The 20,556-nt window shown below is 38.0% G+C and overlaps 1 protein-coding gene across 2 annotated transcripts in view; it reads left to right on the plus strand.

Annotated features, from left to right (window-relative positions):
* LOC5576891 overlaps nucleotides 1-20,556 on the plus strand; it is a 68,944-nt gene that overhangs the window by 19,751 nt on the left and 28,637 nt on the right. For both annotated transcript variants that reach the window (XM_021847670.1, XM_021847665.1), the window contains 7 exons: nucleotides 576-987; nucleotides 1,054-1,774; nucleotides 1,843-1,977; nucleotides 15,253-15,536; nucleotides 15,602-16,060; nucleotides 16,118-16,177; nucleotides 16,236-16,376. In XM_021847670.1, the coding sequence (XP_021703362.1) occupies nucleotides 598-987; nucleotides 1,054-1,774; nucleotides 1,843-1,977; nucleotides 15,253-15,536; nucleotides 15,602-16,060; nucleotides 16,118-16,177; nucleotides 16,236-16,376 (2,190 nt within the window). In that variant the 5' untranslated portion in view covers nucleotides 576-597. The remainder of the gene's footprint in view (nucleotides 1-575; nucleotides 988-1,053; nucleotides 1,775-1,842; nucleotides 1,978-15,252; nucleotides 15,537-15,601; nucleotides 16,061-16,117; nucleotides 16,178-16,235; nucleotides 16,377-20,556) is intronic.

The following is a 20,556-nucleotide window of genomic DNA, read 5'->3' on the forward strand; positions in this document are numbered from 1 at the left end:
ATCTGCTGAACGATCAGGTTGCAAAAACCTTTGTACAAATGTTCCCAGTTTTAGTAAAGTCTCTCGGCTGCACAAAATTCATACGAAATATAAGGATTTACAAGCAGGCTTCTTCCTTGCTCTTGATTTAACCTCTTCCTCCCCCTGTCAACGATCAACTACAAAAGAGAAGCGATTGAGTCGATTGAGGATTGGTCGAAAAGAACATAAAGTTTTTATTAAGGTAAAGCAATCATGGAATGCTTTGTATTGCTGGAAATCCTTTTATGGATCAATTTTATAGAATTTGTTAATATACAATGCAAAAAACTTATTTAATTCGCTTTCTATACATATTTTGATAAATTTTGACGAGGTGATAAACAATATAGTAAATTTTGCTTAAATTTTAGTAACGTTTGATAAAAGCTTAAATCTGACTAAAATCAACAAAATATGTATGAAATCGCCAAATACAATTTGTTTTCTTAAGATGTTTTGCTTTTGCCAAAGGAAAAAGGGTTTCTTAAACAGTATCAAATTTACGAACCTTTAAATTACCTATTTATATCCAATTTTCTTCTTCTTTTGATCAGCATCAAATTTCGACTGGACGAAATGGGTGACATCATCTGGTACAACGATCTGGTGAACACAAACCAAATCTCCGATGACCAAAAGAGGGCTAGCTTTGAGTCCAGCTTCTGTCCTATTAACGACTCGGCAACGGTTTTGTTCAGCTGTGAAACGTTTGAAGTCCTGGAACTCAGCTCTAATGGGCCTGGATTGATCTTCGGGTCGTACACTGGCCATAGCATCGAGTTTCTAACGAACACACGGAGTCCCACTGACCGTATGCTTTTGAAATGCGAAGGTTGGTGTCAGTTGATTTGCAAGCGAGTGAAGGATGACCAATCGATAGGACAGGAGATTCCATTCACGTTGCTGTCTGTTCTGGATGATGGCAATTTTTGCGATGTTACGCTCAAAAGCTGTGACAATGTGATTGTAAGATGACAAAAACATATCTTAACAATTTGTAAATCTTATACTAATATTATTTACATATTTCAGTATAACGTTCATTCACCGATACTACGATTAAATGGCTTCGACTGTAGTAGTGTAGCAGCAGCAACCGCATATCAAAGTCTGATTGGTGGAGGCACAACCGACCGATCTCATCCACCGTTAATGAAAGTGTGCTCAGTGCCATGCGCGAAATCGCCGAAAACATCAACCCAACATATCAGCCAACGGCCCAGTCCGACTGCAACTAGCAATTTCCTTCTTCCACCTACATTCGACGTTTACAACCTTTCGCCAAAACTTGCCAATATCTCCAACTCTTTCAACTGCCTAACGGCAAACGATTCGATCTTCCTAGATGTGCCCAAAAAACATCACGTTTTTTCCTCAGATTCCAATCTTAATTCAGATCGGAATATATTTTTTTTCCCCGCTTCCAGTACACTTTCCGCATTTCATGATCCTTTTCAACGCACTGGAAAATTTAAGATTCCTGCTTCACCATTCCGAGCCCGCAGTCCTTCGCCCTTTCCGTGTTCATTGGAAACCCCTCCATCATCTCCGCTTACACCGCTTTCAGTTTTGAACAACATCCCTTCGAAGATGCTCTCAACTATTTTACATTGGCTGTACTGTGAAAGTCTTCCCGAGGATTTGGACGAGGAGACTTGTACCAGTTTGATAGCGATGTGTGAAAGTACGATTCCGTTGAGTCGAATGACCGCACCATGTAAAAACTTCCTGCGTAATATCCAGCTTAAAAAATGTAAAGTGTTTCATATTATGGATTATTTGAACAACGTACGATTGTTTAACACTTTTGCAATGTTTTAGTTGTCATCGATGTGGTATCCGACTTACACGACAGTTTGAACCATGTGATTCAGATGATAAACCCGAGTACAATTTCTCACAGTCCCTGTGTTTTATGTCAGATATTCAAAGAAGGATTCAAGGAGTCACTAATCGGTATGTATTGACCTTTTGATGGCATTATTCCAACTTTGGTAACTGGTATTTGCAGCTGTAGTAAAAAAATCAGCAAATTCGGATGGATTAATCTCTTGACTCAATTAAAACACCAACCACCATGATTTGAAGAGTTATAACTTTGGATTAGTTCTACTGTCTCTAGCGCTAGCGTTAGCGTTAGCGTTAGCGTTAGCGTTAGCGTAGTTACGGTATACTTCGTAGATTGGATACTAGCAACATTCATGTTTCTTTTTAATAATCTCATCCTGACTACTTTCAAGAACAAGGCAGGGGAGTATACCTTGTTCAAATCATAAACAAGAAAACTAAAAGCATGAATATCGCTATTCTCGGCCACGCCCATCTTTACCGTAACTTGGGATAGGGGGAGGAAATGTTGATGTAGCACTTACTTAATGAGAGGCCACCGACTCAGCGACACCCTCATAAGTGCTACGGAGTTGGAGGTTGGGGAAGGTATATTGTCAGGATTCGCCTAGAAAGCTGGCGATAGACCATAAATATTTGTTGTTTAAGCGTTTCAAATTAATCTTTTGAATGCCGGCAATCAAAAGAGAAAACAATAGCTTATTTATAAATCTCCGGCGACAAAAACACGCGCGAAACCGTGAGCAAAATCTATCTGACGACGCAAAACCGAACTGTCCTGCTTGGGCTTTACGAAGCACTACCCAGCAAGACGCTCCAAAACAGGAAAAAAAAATCTCCGGCGACGAAAACATGCGCGGAACCGTGAGCCAAATCTATCGGACGACGCAAAACCGAACTGTCCTGCTTGGGCTTCACGAAGCACTCAAAAATTGACCAGCAGTTTCGTAGCACCCAAAACAAAGCACTCTTTTCCAGTGGAGGAATTCGAAGCTCAATTTTCTTAATTAATTAAGGGGACACGGGAGCCCGTGTTATTTTCCCTATCTTTTGTCTCACTCTAATAATTATCATCAAAACTTTGCCGAAGCAAATCTCGAGTTTTAGTGAACCGATGAAGCTGAAAATTTAATCGATTGTGCACCACATATATAGAATATAGTGATACATTTTTCACATCCATATATGGAGTGGTACTTGAGATCTGCTTCTTCAAATGGATAGGATGATTATAATGACGTCCCGTGCGGCCTTAACATGAAAAGGCAACACAACTACGCGCGCTGTTGTTGGCCACTGGCCTCTCCTGCCACTTAAGGCCGCACGGGACGTCATTATAATCATCCTATCCATTTGAAGAAGCAGATCTCAAGTACCACTCCATATATGGATGTGAAAAATGTATCACTATATTCTATATATGTGGTGCACAATCGATTAAATTTTCAGCTTCATCGGTTCACTAAAACTCGAGATTTGCTTCGGCAAAGTTTTGATGATAATTATTAGAGTGAGACAAAAGATAGGGAAAATAACACGGGCTCCCGTGTCCCCTTAACCCACGATTCCACACTCACACTACCGATTCCGATTCCATTCCGTTCTTGTTGTTGTCTCCGTCGCCTTGTTCGGCAGGAGCTCCGCTCCCATCAGCTGTTGCGGGGGATACGAGACAAAACAAAAACGCACTTCTTCACCTTCGAACTCCGTCGTGATTCAATTTTCTTCTCCAGCTCTACTGTCTCTAGCGCTAGACTCTAAAGTGAAAAGTCGTTGATTTTGAACATCATGTATCTTGAATGAAATCAATGATAGATAGCTCGTTGTAAAAAGAATACTGATCTTATTGAAGTCTCTCTCAACAGCTGCGAGCGTAAATGGAAACCGCACATGTGCCTGTAGCTTAAAAATGTTTGGATATCTTATTGGTTCCAATATAATACCATGACGAAGTAGAAAATTCATGTCTTTGAAAAAAATGTTCAACGGACTATGTTGGCGGTTTCAGAATAGTAATTTCGATCCCAAAAGCATGCCACATGTCCTACATCCGATAGAACTGATTTTTTTGTATTATAAGAATCCTCTATTTGCTTGTTATTTGTTGAAGTTCAACTGTTTTGATGGAAAAACATTTAAGATATTGAAGGGGCCTAAATTGTGGTAAAAATTACGCATTCTTGACATTTTACAAATTTGGCCATGACAAGTGTTCTTAAACATGTTTTAAAGTTTCACACCCAATTTTGGGTCACGATTTGTTAATTTTTGTAAGAACAAAATTGCTGTTCATATGTATTTGGGCGTTAGACGAAAAAAACCTAGATGGAATATATTTCTCATGAAGGATATAGCTGTCTAATTTAATTTGCTGCATCGAATTGCTGGATGCTTCGAAAGATGGACACTGGCCTTTTTCACGGTATTTGTGGTCCGAATTCCGGTTTTTTTTTTTCGACTGGAATCTATAATCAAGATGTTCTCTACATTCTCCATGCATAAAAGATGCCAAAGGTTTTTTGGGTGACGTAAGATCGGTGCCCAGATAGCCGTAGCGGTAAACGCACAGCTATTCAGCATGACCAAGCTGAGGGTCGTGGGTTCGAATCCCACCGGTCGAGGATCTTTTCGGGTTGGAAATTTTCTCGACTTCCCAGGACATAGAGTATCTTCGTACCTGCCACACGATATACACATGCAAAAAATGGTCATTGGCACAGTAAGCTCTCAGTGAATAACTGTGGAAGTGCTCATAAGAACACTAAGCTGAAAAGCAGGCTCTGTCCCAGTGGGGACGTGACGTCAGAAAGAAGAAGAAGATCGGTGTCCGGGATTCGAAGCATCCGGATACTTCGAATCAACACGGTATATTAATTGTAAAACTTTGTTATGCTAATTAATAGATTATCGGTTCCCCCAAACTGACAAATTCACCTGCTACACTTGGTTGGGTGACAGAACGTCGAAAGACAAAATGTCGAATGCCAAAACGTCGAATGCCAAAATGTCGAAAGGACAAAAAGTCGAAGGGACAGAACGTCGAAAGGACAAAACGTCGAAAGACAAAACGTCGAAAGACAAAACGTCGAATGCCAATATGTTGAATGCTGAAATGTCGGAAGGACAAAACGTCGAAGGGACAAAACGTCGAATGCGAAAACGTTGAATGCCACAACGTCGAAAAGAACAAAAGTACCAAAATGTCTGACAAAACGTCGACTTTTTCGATTAACTCTTCTACTAGCAGGACCATTGTTTTTACTACAACAAAAAATTTAAATCGTTTTTTTTATAATATCTAAAAAACGATTATTTGTGTATCTTTTTCTCACAATTTCTCAAAAAACTTTTGTACTCGATTTAGTTCATTGATGATGATCTGGATCCGGAGATTCTTCGAAATTTTTCGAAATCTCAGGCTACAGATTTTTTTTCCAGTTCGGTTATTCACTTTTCGAAATTATAATTTGATGGAAACCTGTTATGGAAAAATAGTAAGAAGTAATCATATTTTTTTAAGATTTCATGAAGACACCTCAACCGATTTGTACACAAAACTAAAATCACTTCCTTAGGGGGTCCGAAATACGACCGTTACCCTATTAAGAGAAGCTCTTGGTGTTGTATAGCCCACATTTCATTTTTTTTTATATATATTGACTAAAACAAAATGTCGTCAAAAGAAATTTTATATAGGGAATATAAATCTCCCGGAAAAATCGGATCAGTGCAAATACATTGTTTTCCAAAGATATCTACGGGATACCATAATTTATAGCTGGTCTTAGAAAGGAAAGTAAAAAAATAAATAGCCAAGTCTTGTCAGAATTGTTTTAGTATTTTTTTCAATTTTTGAAACTATAAAACAATTATTTGTGTCTCTGATTAAAGTGCTCATTTTGAGATTCTCTACACAAAAAAAAAAATCAATTCACAGAAGTCATTTCAAAAGTGCATACAAAAATGTGCTGGAAATCCTGATGAAATATATCTATTTCCGAAAAGCAAATCAATAAATCGATTCAATTGTACTTATCCGACAAAAGAATGAGTAATTTTTTGAACAATAAAGAAATCACTATATGTTGAAAAGCCAGTCAATTTGATGAAATTAATATTACTGATTTGTTGAAAGAAGAGCGAGTCATAAGGTGCGGCGAAAGAAAGCTTATCATCTTTTTCATCTTCAATCGGTCTTATTCATCAACAGGATTGTTTTGTCTTGTGTAATTGCATTCTCATCACTTCAGCAATTAAGTTTAGCCATAAGAATGTCACCTTACCTCCTTGAACATATCTTCATTATCGGACATCATCTCAGGCCTCCATTTCAGTTTCCTTCTCAAAGTGCTTCATTGCTTCTTTTCTCGCCAGAAATGACATTTTTCTGAAAAATTTGTCCCACGATTACCGTTTTGATTCATATTACGGACATTTAAGGACTCAGGGAAATATAACCCAGCATAGAGCATACAAAATAAATCATTCTGTATGATTCCTTAGCGCTATCAAGCGTCGGAAGCTCTTTACTTTCGAACGGTGGGTGAAGAATACGCTTCCGCAACTTCAATAATTTTAAATAAATGAAAATGTGTGGCCTTTCCATGATTCTTATTCCGGGCGCTTCCTCACTTTTGCCTCATATTCCGGACACTTTGAATCGAATTCCGGACAGCTCATGATAATCATTAATGGAACAGTCAAATCATCAATCGAAATCGTTAAACCACCAAAGAGACATCTAAGGTAGTTGGGCATTACAAATTTTCAAAGATATTTATGGAAAAAGTTTACTAAAATGAGCCTTGAAATTGAGAACTTTTGAACAGCAAAAATTGAAACATTTCGCGTGAAATGTTTCCCATACAAAGTAGAGTGTCCGGAATTTGAAGCTGTCCGTAATATGAATCAAAACGGTACTTTGATAAAAATTGTAAAATTTTGCTTTCTCAGGCCGCGCCGTTCGCATCGCAACCATCCTTAGAAACGCTTGCCAATAACAATCGCTAGAATAATGACTGCTTTCGACGTTTTGTCCCTTCGACGTTTTGTCCCTTTCGATGTTTTGGGATTCGACGTTTTGGCATTCGACGTTTTGGGTGTCGACGTTTTGTCTTTCGACATTTTGTCCCTAAACCGCTACACTTCTATGTCATTGTAAAACAAATTCACTGCATGCAATTTTCTACCATTATATTTACATCAACGTATTTTTACGTCAAGCCTATATTATATTGGGGAAAAGCTAAAAGAATATGTTTTCATTCAGCAAAATACCTCTGTTGAGGATTGCCAGTTGCATACGACACGAAACGAAAATTTTTTACTGCAAAACAAACAATTCAACACTTATGGTTGCTATGAGCACTAAACGACAAACGAGTCGAGTTGCTCTGAGCTGCTCAAAAGCAACTCATGATCTAGCTCAAAATCAGTAGGCTGTCCCGCCCCTTGCTCTTGAGCTCAAATCATGGTGTATTTCCATAAGATGAAAACACAATAGAATCATGATTATATAAGTCATAATTTTGTGTTACCCTTCTTCAACGTTTCTTTAATCTGCTTTGCATTTTTCACTCAAAAGTTGTTTATACCAAAAAATCTTGCAAGGTGTGCTTTGCCCCTACAGTTGATATTATCCTAGGCACCCCCGCTCCCATAATTTTTCTAAGACCATTCACTAGGTAAACATCTGGTCCGTTGTCCAGCAGCCCTCATGCAAACCAGCCTAGTACTCAACAACGAAGTAGAGCGGTGATGCATTGTCTTAAAGGAGAAACGTCTCGCAATCCAAAGATGACCGTCACAATGGTCAATTTTTGCCTCCACTCGCGTTTTCAAAGGCACCTTATTGGAGACATAGTTGTCAAACGTTTTTGATCTTCTTATTTTAAGTTTTCTGGTTGTGCACAGAGACAAAATAAAAAATGCTTTGTTGTTATATGGTTTCTTCGCAAGATGGCATATGGCTCCTAGAAGCATCCTTCACGTCTGCCACTCTTCATTGAACCAATCGTTTCGTCTTCGTCGTTGCCAAGTGACATCCACAACCCGTGTCGTTGTGATCAGTGTTGCTCAGGCTCATTTCCCCGAAAATAACATTTTCCGAACTACGAAGCCACGAACTACTACAACCATGCTCTATCCTCCTAAGATAGAAAAGCAGATGGTCAAGCTTGAGTACTGCACACAAAATCGATCAATTTTGATCCCAGAGAGCCACAATTCAAGTTTCGGTGAAATGAAATGAGTGAGTGAGTGAGTGCGAATCATTTCACCGAAACTTGAATTGCGGCCCACCGAGATCGAAACTGTCGGATCCCATGTGCAACACTCAAGCCCAACCACCTCCCCTTCCATCTCAGGAATACAACGCACAGTTATAACAGTTCATGGCTTCACAATTCGAATTTCGGGGAAATGAGTCTGGTCAACACTGGTTGTGATCACTGCTTCGTGACCAGGTTCCCAATAAGCTGATGACATCTACTGCAACGTTTCATCTAGCTGATTGCGGTACTGCGCAGTTACCCGGTTTGTTAAAAAGCGTTGGATATCAGTTATGGAAAGTGGAGAACATGTCGGCTGAACCGGAACAAACACTAAACAAAATTCTCGTGAGCATCAGAGTGCTGATTTATTCGCATCTGTCTTACGAGTAAACGTAGTTAAGTGATTCGTAAACGTGTTCGTAGCTATTCAGAGTCAATATCGCATTTGGGAAAACAGCTATTACCCCTCCTATATTTCTAGTTTCTAAAAGATTTTTGACACAAACTGGTAGTTTACTGGAAATACATTGTACAATACACTACAATTTATTTGTCTGTCAAACCCATTACTCGGGTTACTCCCGAGTAAATGTTCACGAACTATTCTTTTGCTATAAGGCAATCCATGAGACAGCTGGTTTTGTGTTTACCATAAGCTTTTGACGTCTCACGATCGGAGTGACCGTTCGATTACAAAGGAAAATGTCCGGCAACACTCGCATGCTTTGTTTACTCATTCGTTTCGATTGCATTCACACTTTGAGCTGTCAGTCCTATCGCGGAAAGTCCTCATGGATAGCCTTATTTCTCGCGGAACATTACTAAAGGACCTATGTACAAATGAGAGATTCTCTCCTCTCTCGTTCTCTTTCGATTATAACAGTGGAATACTAATGATTTTGGTAAGTTTTTCACTATAGATCGAAAGTCAATTTCCTTGACTAGCGTTTCATACAAAAAACGCAACAGAAGAGGTTAATGTGACTCAGTTATTAATGAAAGAGAAAGTAAACAAAGAGAGCCTCTCAATGTTAGATAGGTCCTTTAGTAATGTTCCGCGAGATTTGTTATTTCTTTTGGAATGCCCTCCCGAGTAGGAATGTACGAACTTTCTCATACCAAGCCTGTTCGTGAGTCTGTCATGTTTGTTTTGCGTTGGTTCAGGTGTCGGCCAGGGTAAACTCGTCACGAGGAGCGAAGCGTTTGGAGTTTGATATTTCATTATTAATAATTGTTATTCCTTCCTATGTAATTTTCGCGTCTACCCTGTCCGCACTCTTACACTCGTGAGGTACTTCGTGATGCGAACATTCCTACCACTGTTGGATAATGAAGCGCTTCAATTCTGTTATTTTTGGAACTCGTAAAAATAGGAACCCACGAATTTCAGCTACAATCAATCTATCCCGAATCAGTGACGCGGGAAGTGGATAGGGTAGATAGGACATGTAATAAGTATAAAATCACTTGGATAGGACAGTTAAAGGATTGTTCTACCCATGATTCCCAAAAAATACAAACATCAGCAGAAAGCTGTTCAATTTTCATACAAACTCAATCAAGGTCGTACTTATTCTGGAGAGTGGAAGATATGATTTCTCAAGTCTAATTAAGTGTGACATGGTTTTGTAGCATAATTTATTGAAAAAACCAGAGCAAATTATGGAGAATTCTCAAAAGTTATTGTTTTGCAGAATTGTTGAAGAAATTCCAGCGAAATATTTGAAGAAGTTTCTGGGCGATGAATAAGAATTCAAGAATGTTCAGTTTCTCCTGAAAACTTTTGCGATTAGCCAAATCACTTTGGTGCAAAATATAAGACTACATAAATTCACAGAATTTTTTATGTTTATCCATTTGTTATCTAGAAATAAATGAGGAAATTAGCACATCCTAACTGGTTGTAATCTTTTAGGAGAAAATTTGTTTAATGAAACTAGTTTTAAAAATAATAAAAATAATCAGGGTATTCATATTTTTAATATGAATGATTACAAAAAATGATCCTATGAATGAACTTAAAGACAAAATGCTTTCAGCATTTTTTCATTCTATACAAATTGTAAAGGATTCTAAAAATCAAGCCAGTTAAGTTCGCAGCGATTTGGTGAACGTGGGGCAGATCCGAAGATGAAGAGATGCGGCCACGAATCGAGTATTGTGGCGTAAAATTGTTGATTCGGTGTTATCTCTTTAGAGGTCCTCTAATCCTCTAAGAATTATGTTATTTTTTTTTTTCTGTGGAGCGGAAAAATCAACTGAAATTAGCGTTAGAAACTTGTAAACAGTAGAATTTTCAATTTCAATATACTCAACTCAAAACTATCCAAAATGTCACCTACACAAATTTGTGTTTAGGCCTCTCATATAAAGTTATTTTAAGTTTCCAGCATTTCATTAAGTTAAAAGTTTCCTTAGCTTCACTCTGCGCAAAACATGTTTTCGAACGTGGACGCGTCTCTGATCCGAATAGATATTCGAGCTCTGGAAGGTTCTAACTGTTCTCTATTCGTTGTAGAGTCATGTGTTGTAAACAAATCAGAAAAACTATGCGTCAAATCATATTGATGTCTTAACCCGTATAGGCCTGAGTGAAAGCAAAAATACTAAAACCGTCACCGCTCAGCGAATACTTAACGGATTCGAATAATTGTTTGTCAGTATACTGGCCCACATATCAAGTTCCTAAAAGTGGCCAAGGAATGTTCCTGTGGTCAGAGATATTCTGGTGAGTCACTGGGTCAGGTCGGCTAAAAAAGGGCTAGTTTTTGGGACACTCCAAGTTGTCCACATTTATTTGCAATGGCAATCATTTTAATTTGCATAAACCATTAAGATCTGATATTCAACATTATAAATGAAGAGGTAAGCACCGTTTAGAATGTACTACACAGCCAATTCAGATTACCGACCCCAGTAAAATTTTACTGGGTTTTGGAACTACGGTTTTTTCGGTAATTTTTACGATTACGGAAAAAACCCAGTAATCCAAAATATATTTTGATTGATGGAAATAACTGACTTAGTCAGTAAAATTATTGAGCGTTTTTACTGGCTTTCCAGTTTCCCATGCTTCATTCTTTGCTTCTCCGGATACTGTTTTTTTTCAGAAATCAATACAAATTAAAACCCAATCGACATGAACATGAACATAGACATGCATTTTTCGTACGAATAAACATCTACTGTATGCATATATCTCAGTGGAAGTAATCGAAAAATGTGTGACAAAATCATTATTTGGTTGGTTTGCATACAAGAGGCAAACTCAATGATGCAGATGAATTTACCTCCTGTATGGAAACCAACCGAATTTTCCTACGTAAGCAGTTCTAATCGCGCTAAGCCTTTTGGCTGCTTAAAATGGTTGATTTTATCACTAAATTTCGACTACTTACCACAAGAAAGCGCAAAAAAGGTGCAGGAAAAGTTTGGTTGCAATAGCCGTGTCTTCCGGCGCCGGTCGATTCTACAGCAGGAGATTCTCATTTGACACTTTCCCGCATGCGCATCAGTTTGTTTTGATTTGATTTTGACGACAAGTCAGTAAAAAAACATCAACTACTGAATAGTCGGAAATTGTTTTTACTGACTTTTCGGCCTGTTCGGTAATAGCTTAGCTTAGCTTAGACTGACTACACATATCAATGGTTGCTATTCCGTGATTGACCGAAGTCAGTGAAAATGCACAAAGAATCAACTAGAAGTTCGGCTGGGATTGGCCATAATCTTCTTCAGTGTGCATAATTCAGTGCCTCTATTTATACAGGGTCAATAACGGCGCCGGCCACGTCCTTGCAGTCAGGTGGGATTGGGGGAAGGAATGTTAGTGTGTAACCTTTGCTTTTTGGAGACTGTGTTTGCCTCTGCATCTCCACAAAGGTTACTGGGAGGGATGTTTGTTAATGGGGAGGATCGTTGGGTCATAGGATTCACTTTGATAAGCGATTAGACCATGATAAACAATGATTTGTGAGATATATACATGCTTATATGTAAATATAATATTTTCATTTGATATGAACAATTTCTATGTAGAGGAAAATTATGCCGACACTTGAGGTGACGAACCATTCAAAGTTTGTTGAACAAATACCTAAATGTAACATTCCTACAGCTGTCAGGACGAAAGCATGTGTTATTATATTTTACTCATTTGAAAAGAAACAAAAAACTCGATTGGTTGGGACATCATAGAACACTCTTATTCTTATGCCGACACTTACAGTGGCGAACCATCCAAAGTTTGTTGAATAAAGTGAACCTTTTGCAAGTCTACACTTGTAGTGTCAAACCATTCAAAGTTTTTTTAATAACAAAGATAAAGGTATATAAGAGGTGTTCTGAAAAAAAAAATGTTAAACATAAATAAATCATGAATCAGAGTTTGTGTCGACACTCACAGTGACGAACCATCCATAGTTTGTTGAAAAATCATATTTACATCCCACCATTGTAACGATTGAATGTGCAGTCATACATATTTTATAGATTAGTAGTAGCATGAAACGAGCTCACCAATTGATCCGTTATCCTTGACTGAGCAGCCACAATCCACTTTCGGCTTCACTCGTTTGCTCGGCTATAAAAAAGCACTCAGGAAAAAAAATAAGCGCGCGACCCAAAAAGAATAAAAAAAACTGTTCGGGCTTTCTTGACGCACTGCCCAGGAGCAAGCGTCAAGGTCGAAGGATCAAACAGAACTAACCGATCGCGGCACTTTTTCACTTTCTTCAACCGAACTCACCGATCACGCCACTTTTTCACTTACGAGACCGACGCGCGACATGTTTGATCCTGCCCTCGTTGCTCGCCCCGGCAAAAGCAAGTGTCAAGGTCGAAAGATCTAACAGAACTCTGACTTTTCGGCCTGTTCGGTAATGTTGCAAAATTGGGTCTGACAGCTACCGTAGTTCAGTAAAAAGTAAAAATTATTACTGAACCTCAGAAGTTTTCAGTCAAAAAGCTGAACGTTCGGTATTTTTTATGATTTACAATTCGTACCCAGTATAAAAAATTACCGAACAAGCAAATCGTGATTGAGTGTGTAGATGTGGCCACTCGGGCTTAATGCCCTAAAGAATCGGCTATACATTTGTTGAATACTAAACCGTTTCAATTCTCTAACAGTAGAGATCAAACATAATAATTTACTGAAATACGTTCCCTTGGGCTTGACACATATGTTTAGATACATGTACAGGAATCGACTGTGATGGAGGTTATGTTTTTGGGGTTTTCGGCTTTCAGTTTCTGGGAATCATAAACGGATTTCCGTTCTACACCTGACGTTTCGGTCACATTTATTGTGCCTTTTTCGAAGTGGCCAATTTGTCGTAAATTTGAAGTATCCTGGGGACCCAAAATGGTTATTTCAAGGGTCAAACAAATGCAGGACACAAGGTACCGTAAAATCGGGTGTAATTGATCACAAGGGTGAAATTGATCATCGTATCACACGATTTTATTTATTCGTAATGGAGCACAAATATCAATGTGAGCTGCAGTAAATGAACGTTATTTGTCGTAACTATTGTCGAATTGTGTGTTGTGAAGTTTTTTTTGCGTTAAAGAATGTGTATTACTATGAAAATGATGTAAAATTTTAAAATCATGTACGGTGCAGTATTGACAAACACCTATGAACTTCTATTTCTAAGCAAGGATCTGAACATGGTATAAACCTAAAAGTTTGTGAGGATGCTTGAGATATGCCCCTGATCAATTTCACCCGAAATTACGGTAATCCTTTTCAATCGTTTCTCAAAAGGTTCATGCTCATGCGTTTTTCTTAAAATTCCTTGATATAGTGGCCACATTATAGCCAATTTAGGAAAATATCTGTTGCTTGAAATTTGCCTACCTTCAGGGGCACAGAAGAACAGCACCTTTTTCAACCGACCTGAACCAGTAACCCAGCTGAATAAATGCGGACACATGAACATTCCCGAAATCCTTTGGCCACTTTTGAAAACAAGCTATGTGTGTCAGTATACTGACAAAATAAAATTTTAATCCGTTAAGTATTCGCTGCGTTAGTGTCGTGGGTTCGAATCCCACCGGTCGAGGATCTTTTCGGGTTGGAAATTTTCTCGACTTCCCAGGGCATAGAGTATCTTCGTACCTGTCATACGATAGCTCTCAGTTAATAACTGTGGAAGTGCTCATAAGAACACTAAGCTGAGAAGCAGGCCTTGTCCCATTTGGGACGTAATGCCAGAAAGAAGAAGAAGTACTCGCTGAACGGTGAGAGTTTCAGTAACTTTTCTTTTACTCAGGCCTATACGGGATAAGTGCATTTATCATTTAGTGTTATCACTTAATGAACAAATTTGCTGTCGACATTATTTTAATCGACGCATATTTTTTTCGCTAGTATACTCTTTGTCTTTTGTAGTTTCAACACTACACTGAAGGTTTTTACCCGGTTTATTCTAGCGTGTTTTTTTTTACCGCGTTTATTAACAAAACGAAGTTAAAAAACCGACGTAAAAAAACTAAATCAAAACAAATTTTCCATACAAAACAATGATCTACATTTTGATTCGTATGTGTAAAAGAGTCGATAAACACGTTGGTGTTAAAGTTAAATTAAAATCGGACGAGAAATGACGGCGAAAAAATGGGTGTTCAACAAAATATGAGATGTTTTTCAATGATGTTGTAAAAAAATGTTTTCAATGAATTCAGTATTTTTAATAAAAACATTATGTTTATTCTTCACAATAAAAAAACAACAATGAACGTTGAAGAAGAGACCCCCCAATTCTTTAGAGGCATAAAACAAATATACAATAAAATTTTATTAGAATATGATATACATATCTTATTATTATATAATTTTGTCAGGCACCGTTATCCACAAAAAGCATTAAAACAAAAATATAACATATTATGTTATATTTATTTTGAGAGCTGGATCCTATTCTTGGCACTTTTGATTCATTTGGGTAGTGAAGTTTTTTGAAAGCTACAGAGTTCGTATTTGGACACAATATGCGTTGTACTAAACATTTCAACATTTACACAAAATTTAAATCTACTCAAATTTAAATAAAATTTTTCAGTTACGAAATTGCATAAATTTAACTATAAGTCTACGTTTTTTCAGCTATCGTAAAGCTTATTCAATTCTGCAACATTTTCACGAAAGATGCTACCACTTTTACACGCTTCCAACGTCACGAGATCATCAAATATGTTCGCTCTAGGACACCGGTCTTCCTGTCGCAAATCCATCAATTACTTCAGAATATAAACATCGTGCTGTGTTCGCTGACAAACGAGGAGAAAAATGACTTGGTGTCCTATTTGGTGCCGGAAATCGTTTACGCCTTGGAGGTTCTGGCAGCGTCAATTACGGAAATCAAAAACTCGCTGGAAATAGTTTGCAAGGTAATATGGAAAAGTTGCGTTGGGTTTCAAAACATTTTTTTTAATCTAAAATACTTCCTCATCAGGATCTCAAAACAACTCCCGATGTGTGTGGGAATCCCGGTGGGTCATCCAGCGGTATGCGAGATGAGCGCTCAGGTCGCAATCGAACGCGTAGCTCATCAGGATACTCTAGCAGTGTCGGTCAGGGAGCAACTAGTCCTTCGACTGGAAGCGGAGAGTCTCGATACAATCAAAACTCCGATAGTGATCTCAAATTTTTCTTATACATGTACGAAGTCAAAAAAATGCGGGACATTTACGGGAAAGTTTGCGGTGCGTTGGAATTTATACTACGGTCCAGAGCATCGTTCAATGAAATGAACCATCTGCATCAGCACGAAACCGTCAGGTCTAATCTGGAACAGCTTACTCACGAGGTGCCAATCTACATTGCGCGATTGGAGGAGCTATGTGATATCATTGATGAAAGAATCGGATGGAAGGAGTTCAAGTTTTGCTTTAAGTTTCTGACAAGTCAGGTGGTACGTATTGTGCGAGCTATTTCTTAAGTATTCAATCAAAGTTTTATACAATTTCAGAACGGAATAATCACAAAACTTCTGGAGCACAAGTCTGCCTTACATGACGCGATGTTGTATGTAAGTATGAGTAAAACCAGATTCGTTAAACGGGTTACACAATTGTTTGATTTTTTAGGTGTCTAACCTGGTACAAAAAGAACAATTCACCCGTGCCCTGTTAGAGTTAGGTCTGCTAGCAAATCAAAGTATAGATAGCACAGGGTATGGAGATCCTCGGCCATGTCCGAGCAGATACCAAGATTACAGTAGCACTAAGGTAAGTGATTAGATTTTCTCAACTGTTCAATAGGATTTGTGAGTTAAAGTACATCCGCCTACTTTTACGTAGTAAACCTGGATTAGGAAGCATACTTTCGCTTCAGTAAACGCTGTGTTGAATTTTTCACAACGCAGGTGAAAACCTTTGATTATCGCTCACAACATCAGTACGGCGCTTCTGGCAATGGTCAACTGTGCCGCGAACGGAAGGTTAACATTTGTAAAATGTCCCTCTCTGTAATGTATCTATGTGAAATATATCAATCTCTTAAAAACTTCGTATCGAATATACCACAAGAGAAAATGCGACTTGCAAAGATCGTGACGAAAAAAAAGTCGAAGGTTGGAAACACAAAACTGAGAGTCACGTGGTCCCGCGGATTGTGACAGGATAATTTGATCCTGTCTGGTTGATCTGTGGTTAGAATATACGCCTCTCACGCCAAGTTTAAGATTATTGACAGTTATCAACTCGCATCAAACACGAATGCTGGGTAGACTTCGAGCGACTCCGACATGCAGACGGTATTCAAGATTACACGCTGCAATCAAGAGTGTTTGACATCATCAATCTTAGAGAAAGCTAGATATCCGATCCATCCCATAACGCAGGTAGATCACCTTTACGTGGTGCGTTACGAGATAAGATCTACCGGGGCAGCAGCAACGAAAGTCCAGGGGCCTAATGGACTCCCCTCCCCAGGAAACTAACGTTGTCTAGGATGTGGTGAAGTTCACAGTGGACATTGATGAACCTCCTGAGTAAAATTATGGCACACTGGTCGCGGTACAAACGGACAAGGCATGAAACTACGAGTAGGAGTGCTTCGAGTACATTATGAATACACAGCAAAAAATTCTCAAATTTACATGGCACGTAATTTTTTATGATAATCATGTAAAACGAGTTGCAACTGAACATTCAACGATGACTAATGTAAACTGTCTCATTGCATTCGATAATGCTTGCAAACTTGAGTGAAACTGAAACATTTCATGATCTTCCATCCAACATTCGCCAATGTTGCATGCTTTCTTGCATCTTGAAAGTGAAATTGCAAACAAGAATTCTCGGTTTACATGATTCTACGCTGAATATTCTGTCAAAAATAATGCACATGGATGGATCGACGGCTTGTCATTCCATGTGCATTATTTATGATTGAATTTTCAGCGTGAAAATCATGTAAACCGTGCCGTTTTGCATGCAACATTCTTCGAGAGAAGACGTTTCGCGTTCAATATTAAGGATTTTGGTAACAATATTGTATATAATAGATGTGTTTATAGGTTTTATCATTGAATAATACATGAGAAATGGCTTTGCATTATTGAGGCTAATATTACGTTACGTGTAAATCTAAGATTTTTTTGGCATGGCCTCCCTGCTTGCAGAGATAACCATGTGATCATAAAGGCGACTATTCCAGCGGAGATGGATAGCGGATCTTATGGGGACCCATAAGAGATGATCAACCAAAACAAACAACTACACAGCAAAAAAAATCTTAAATTTACCTGACACGTAAACTTTTATACTAATGATGTAAAGCGAGTAATAACTGAATATTCAACGATGAATAATGTGAACTGTCTCATTGCATTCGAAAATGCTTGCAATCTTGAGTGGAACTGAAATATTTCATGATCTTCTATCCAACATTCGCCAATCTTGCATGTTTTCTTGCATCTAGAAAGTGAAATTGCAAACAAGAATACTTGGTTTACATGATTCTACGCTGAATGTTATGTCATATATAATAGGGTAAACAGGTAAAATACGCCCCCCTAAGGAAAAACTGGTTTATCGCAGTGGCAAATGCATTACTTCTATAGTTTTTGGTGTCAAAGTGTTATTTACTTAGTGGGTCATGCTCTGCATGCAACTTTCTCTTGCCAGGTACACAGCAAAAAATTCTCAAATTTACATGGCACGTAATTTTTGATGATAATCATGTCAAACGAGTTGCAACTGAACATTCAACGATGATTAATGTAAACTGTCTCATTGCATTCGATAATGCTTGCAAACTTGAATTAAACTGAAACATTTCATGATCTTCCATCCAACATTCGCCAATGTTGCATGCTTTCTTGCATCTTGAAAGTGAAATTGCAAACAAGAATTCTCGGTTTACATGATTCTACGCTGAATATTCTGTCAAAAATAATGCACATGGATGGATCGACGGCTTGTCATTCCATGTGCATTATTTATGATTGAATTTTCAGCGTGAAAATCATGTAAACTGTGCCGTTTTGCATGCAACATTCTTCGAGAGAAGACGTTTCGCGTTCAATATTAAGGATTTTGGTAACAAAGTTGTATATAATAGATGTGTTTATAGGTTTTATCATTGAATAATACATGAGAAATGGCTTTGCATGATTGAGGCTAATATTACGTTACGTGTAAACCTAAGATTTTTTTGGTGTGTAGCTTCTAAAAAGAGTAAAAGACGTTTTCTGTAAATGGTCCAAAATCTTGACGTTTCAAAACAAACCGGGCAATATGCCCCTCGCGTAGAAAAAGTTCCGCAGCGTTGTAGAAATGTTTCCAAGGAGAATTCTACCACTTTCTAAGCTTAAAGGGGTCTATTAGCAGACTTCCTCCGGTAAAAGTTTTTGTTATAAGTACAAAAGCAAAGGATGGGCTTAATCTACAACGAGGCTTGCCTATCGGACACAAAATTTTACGACAAAAAGCTGGTTTTCGATATTTTTGGTTTTTCTATTGGTTGTTTATACTTCCCAAAGATTTCATATGTGCATCATCATTTTTTCGCGGATATTTAAGATATACAGTTAAATCTTCCTTACTCGATATTCTGTGTCTTGATATTTCCCCTAACTCGATGGAATGCGCGGTCCCTTCAATCTAGCATACTTTGATCCCTCTGTAAGTCGATACCTCTCTAACTCGACACACTTTAAAAAAAATCAGTTTTTAAGGTAACGTAGCCGTCGATATTGACGGAATAGATCATGACACAAATTGAAATCTTAAACATTATTAAATCAACGATGACGTAAACATGAAAACACGTAAATTCAGTTCCATTTTAAGAAATGCACTGCACTATTTAGTCACTTGAATTGATTTTACAGCATAATGATTTAAAATTACTTCAACGATGGCATAATGCACCGCAGCACATTTGTTAAACGTCAAACGCAATCGGAGTGAAACAAAATATTTATGAACCAAGTAATCTTGGCTTTCGAGTCAAATCCTTGATATGACTATAAATTCAGTGCATATAAATTGTTCTTTAACTTGATAAGTGTTAAGTGAATAAGAAATAGAAAAGACTGTTAAGTGATTTGTATATATCATCGTCCCCGTGGTGGCATGCAGCTGCTGCTTGCATCAATTTCATGGAAGATGTTGCTCTTGTACCCAGCGATACTCGGCCATCAATGAATGAAATTATTTGTGAAATATAATGTCGAAGAATAAAATAGGATGTGGAAATTTAACATAAGTATTTATTATTACGCATAATCAGTGTCCGAAATAAAAGAGTGCAGGGAATCCCTTGGAATATTTGAGGTTATGTTGATATGCAATTATCAATTACGACATGTTTGAAATTTACAGCACACAACATTGACAATTGTAAAATTACTAGTTTTATGTATGTATGTATGTATGTAGGTAGCCACCATCCTAGCTTGAGTCTTGCTCTGCATGCGGTTCCACCTAACAGTACTGTCAATTTTCATTATCAATCTGAATTCAACATACCATTGTATGAAGGGCTAAAATGGGGTGTGGCGGACCCGTAAGCAGAGACACTTACGCGAAACCCGCGGGAAATAAAGAATCTCCTTCCAATAATATGATCCAACGGAAAGTATAATGAAATTTGCAATATCTGTCAAGTTATGGTTAGTTTTAAGAAGGGCGCGACAAATCCATTACAACTGTTGGGATAGAAGAACCCATCTACAAGGATGTTACGGTTACTTGAACCCTTGACTCCGGCTGGCACTCCACTCCATTGTCCAGCTGTAACTTCAATGATGCCCTGATGCGCCCTCCCAATATTACCCATGTTATATGATTCAATTAAATTATTATTATGTAATGAAATTAAATTCAATAATTTAAAATATAAAAATATGTAAGAACTCATGCAATAACTCGATGATTAGACCTAGAATCGTTGAATGAA

This window comes from Aedes aegypti, chromosome 1 (genome assembly GCF_002204515.2).
Source record: "Aedes aegypti strain LVP_AGWG chromosome 1, AaegL5.0 Primary Assembly, whole genome shotgun sequence".
In the NCBI taxonomy this organism is placed as follows: domain Eukaryota; kingdom Metazoa; phylum Arthropoda; class Insecta; order Diptera; family Culicidae; genus Aedes; species Aedes aegypti.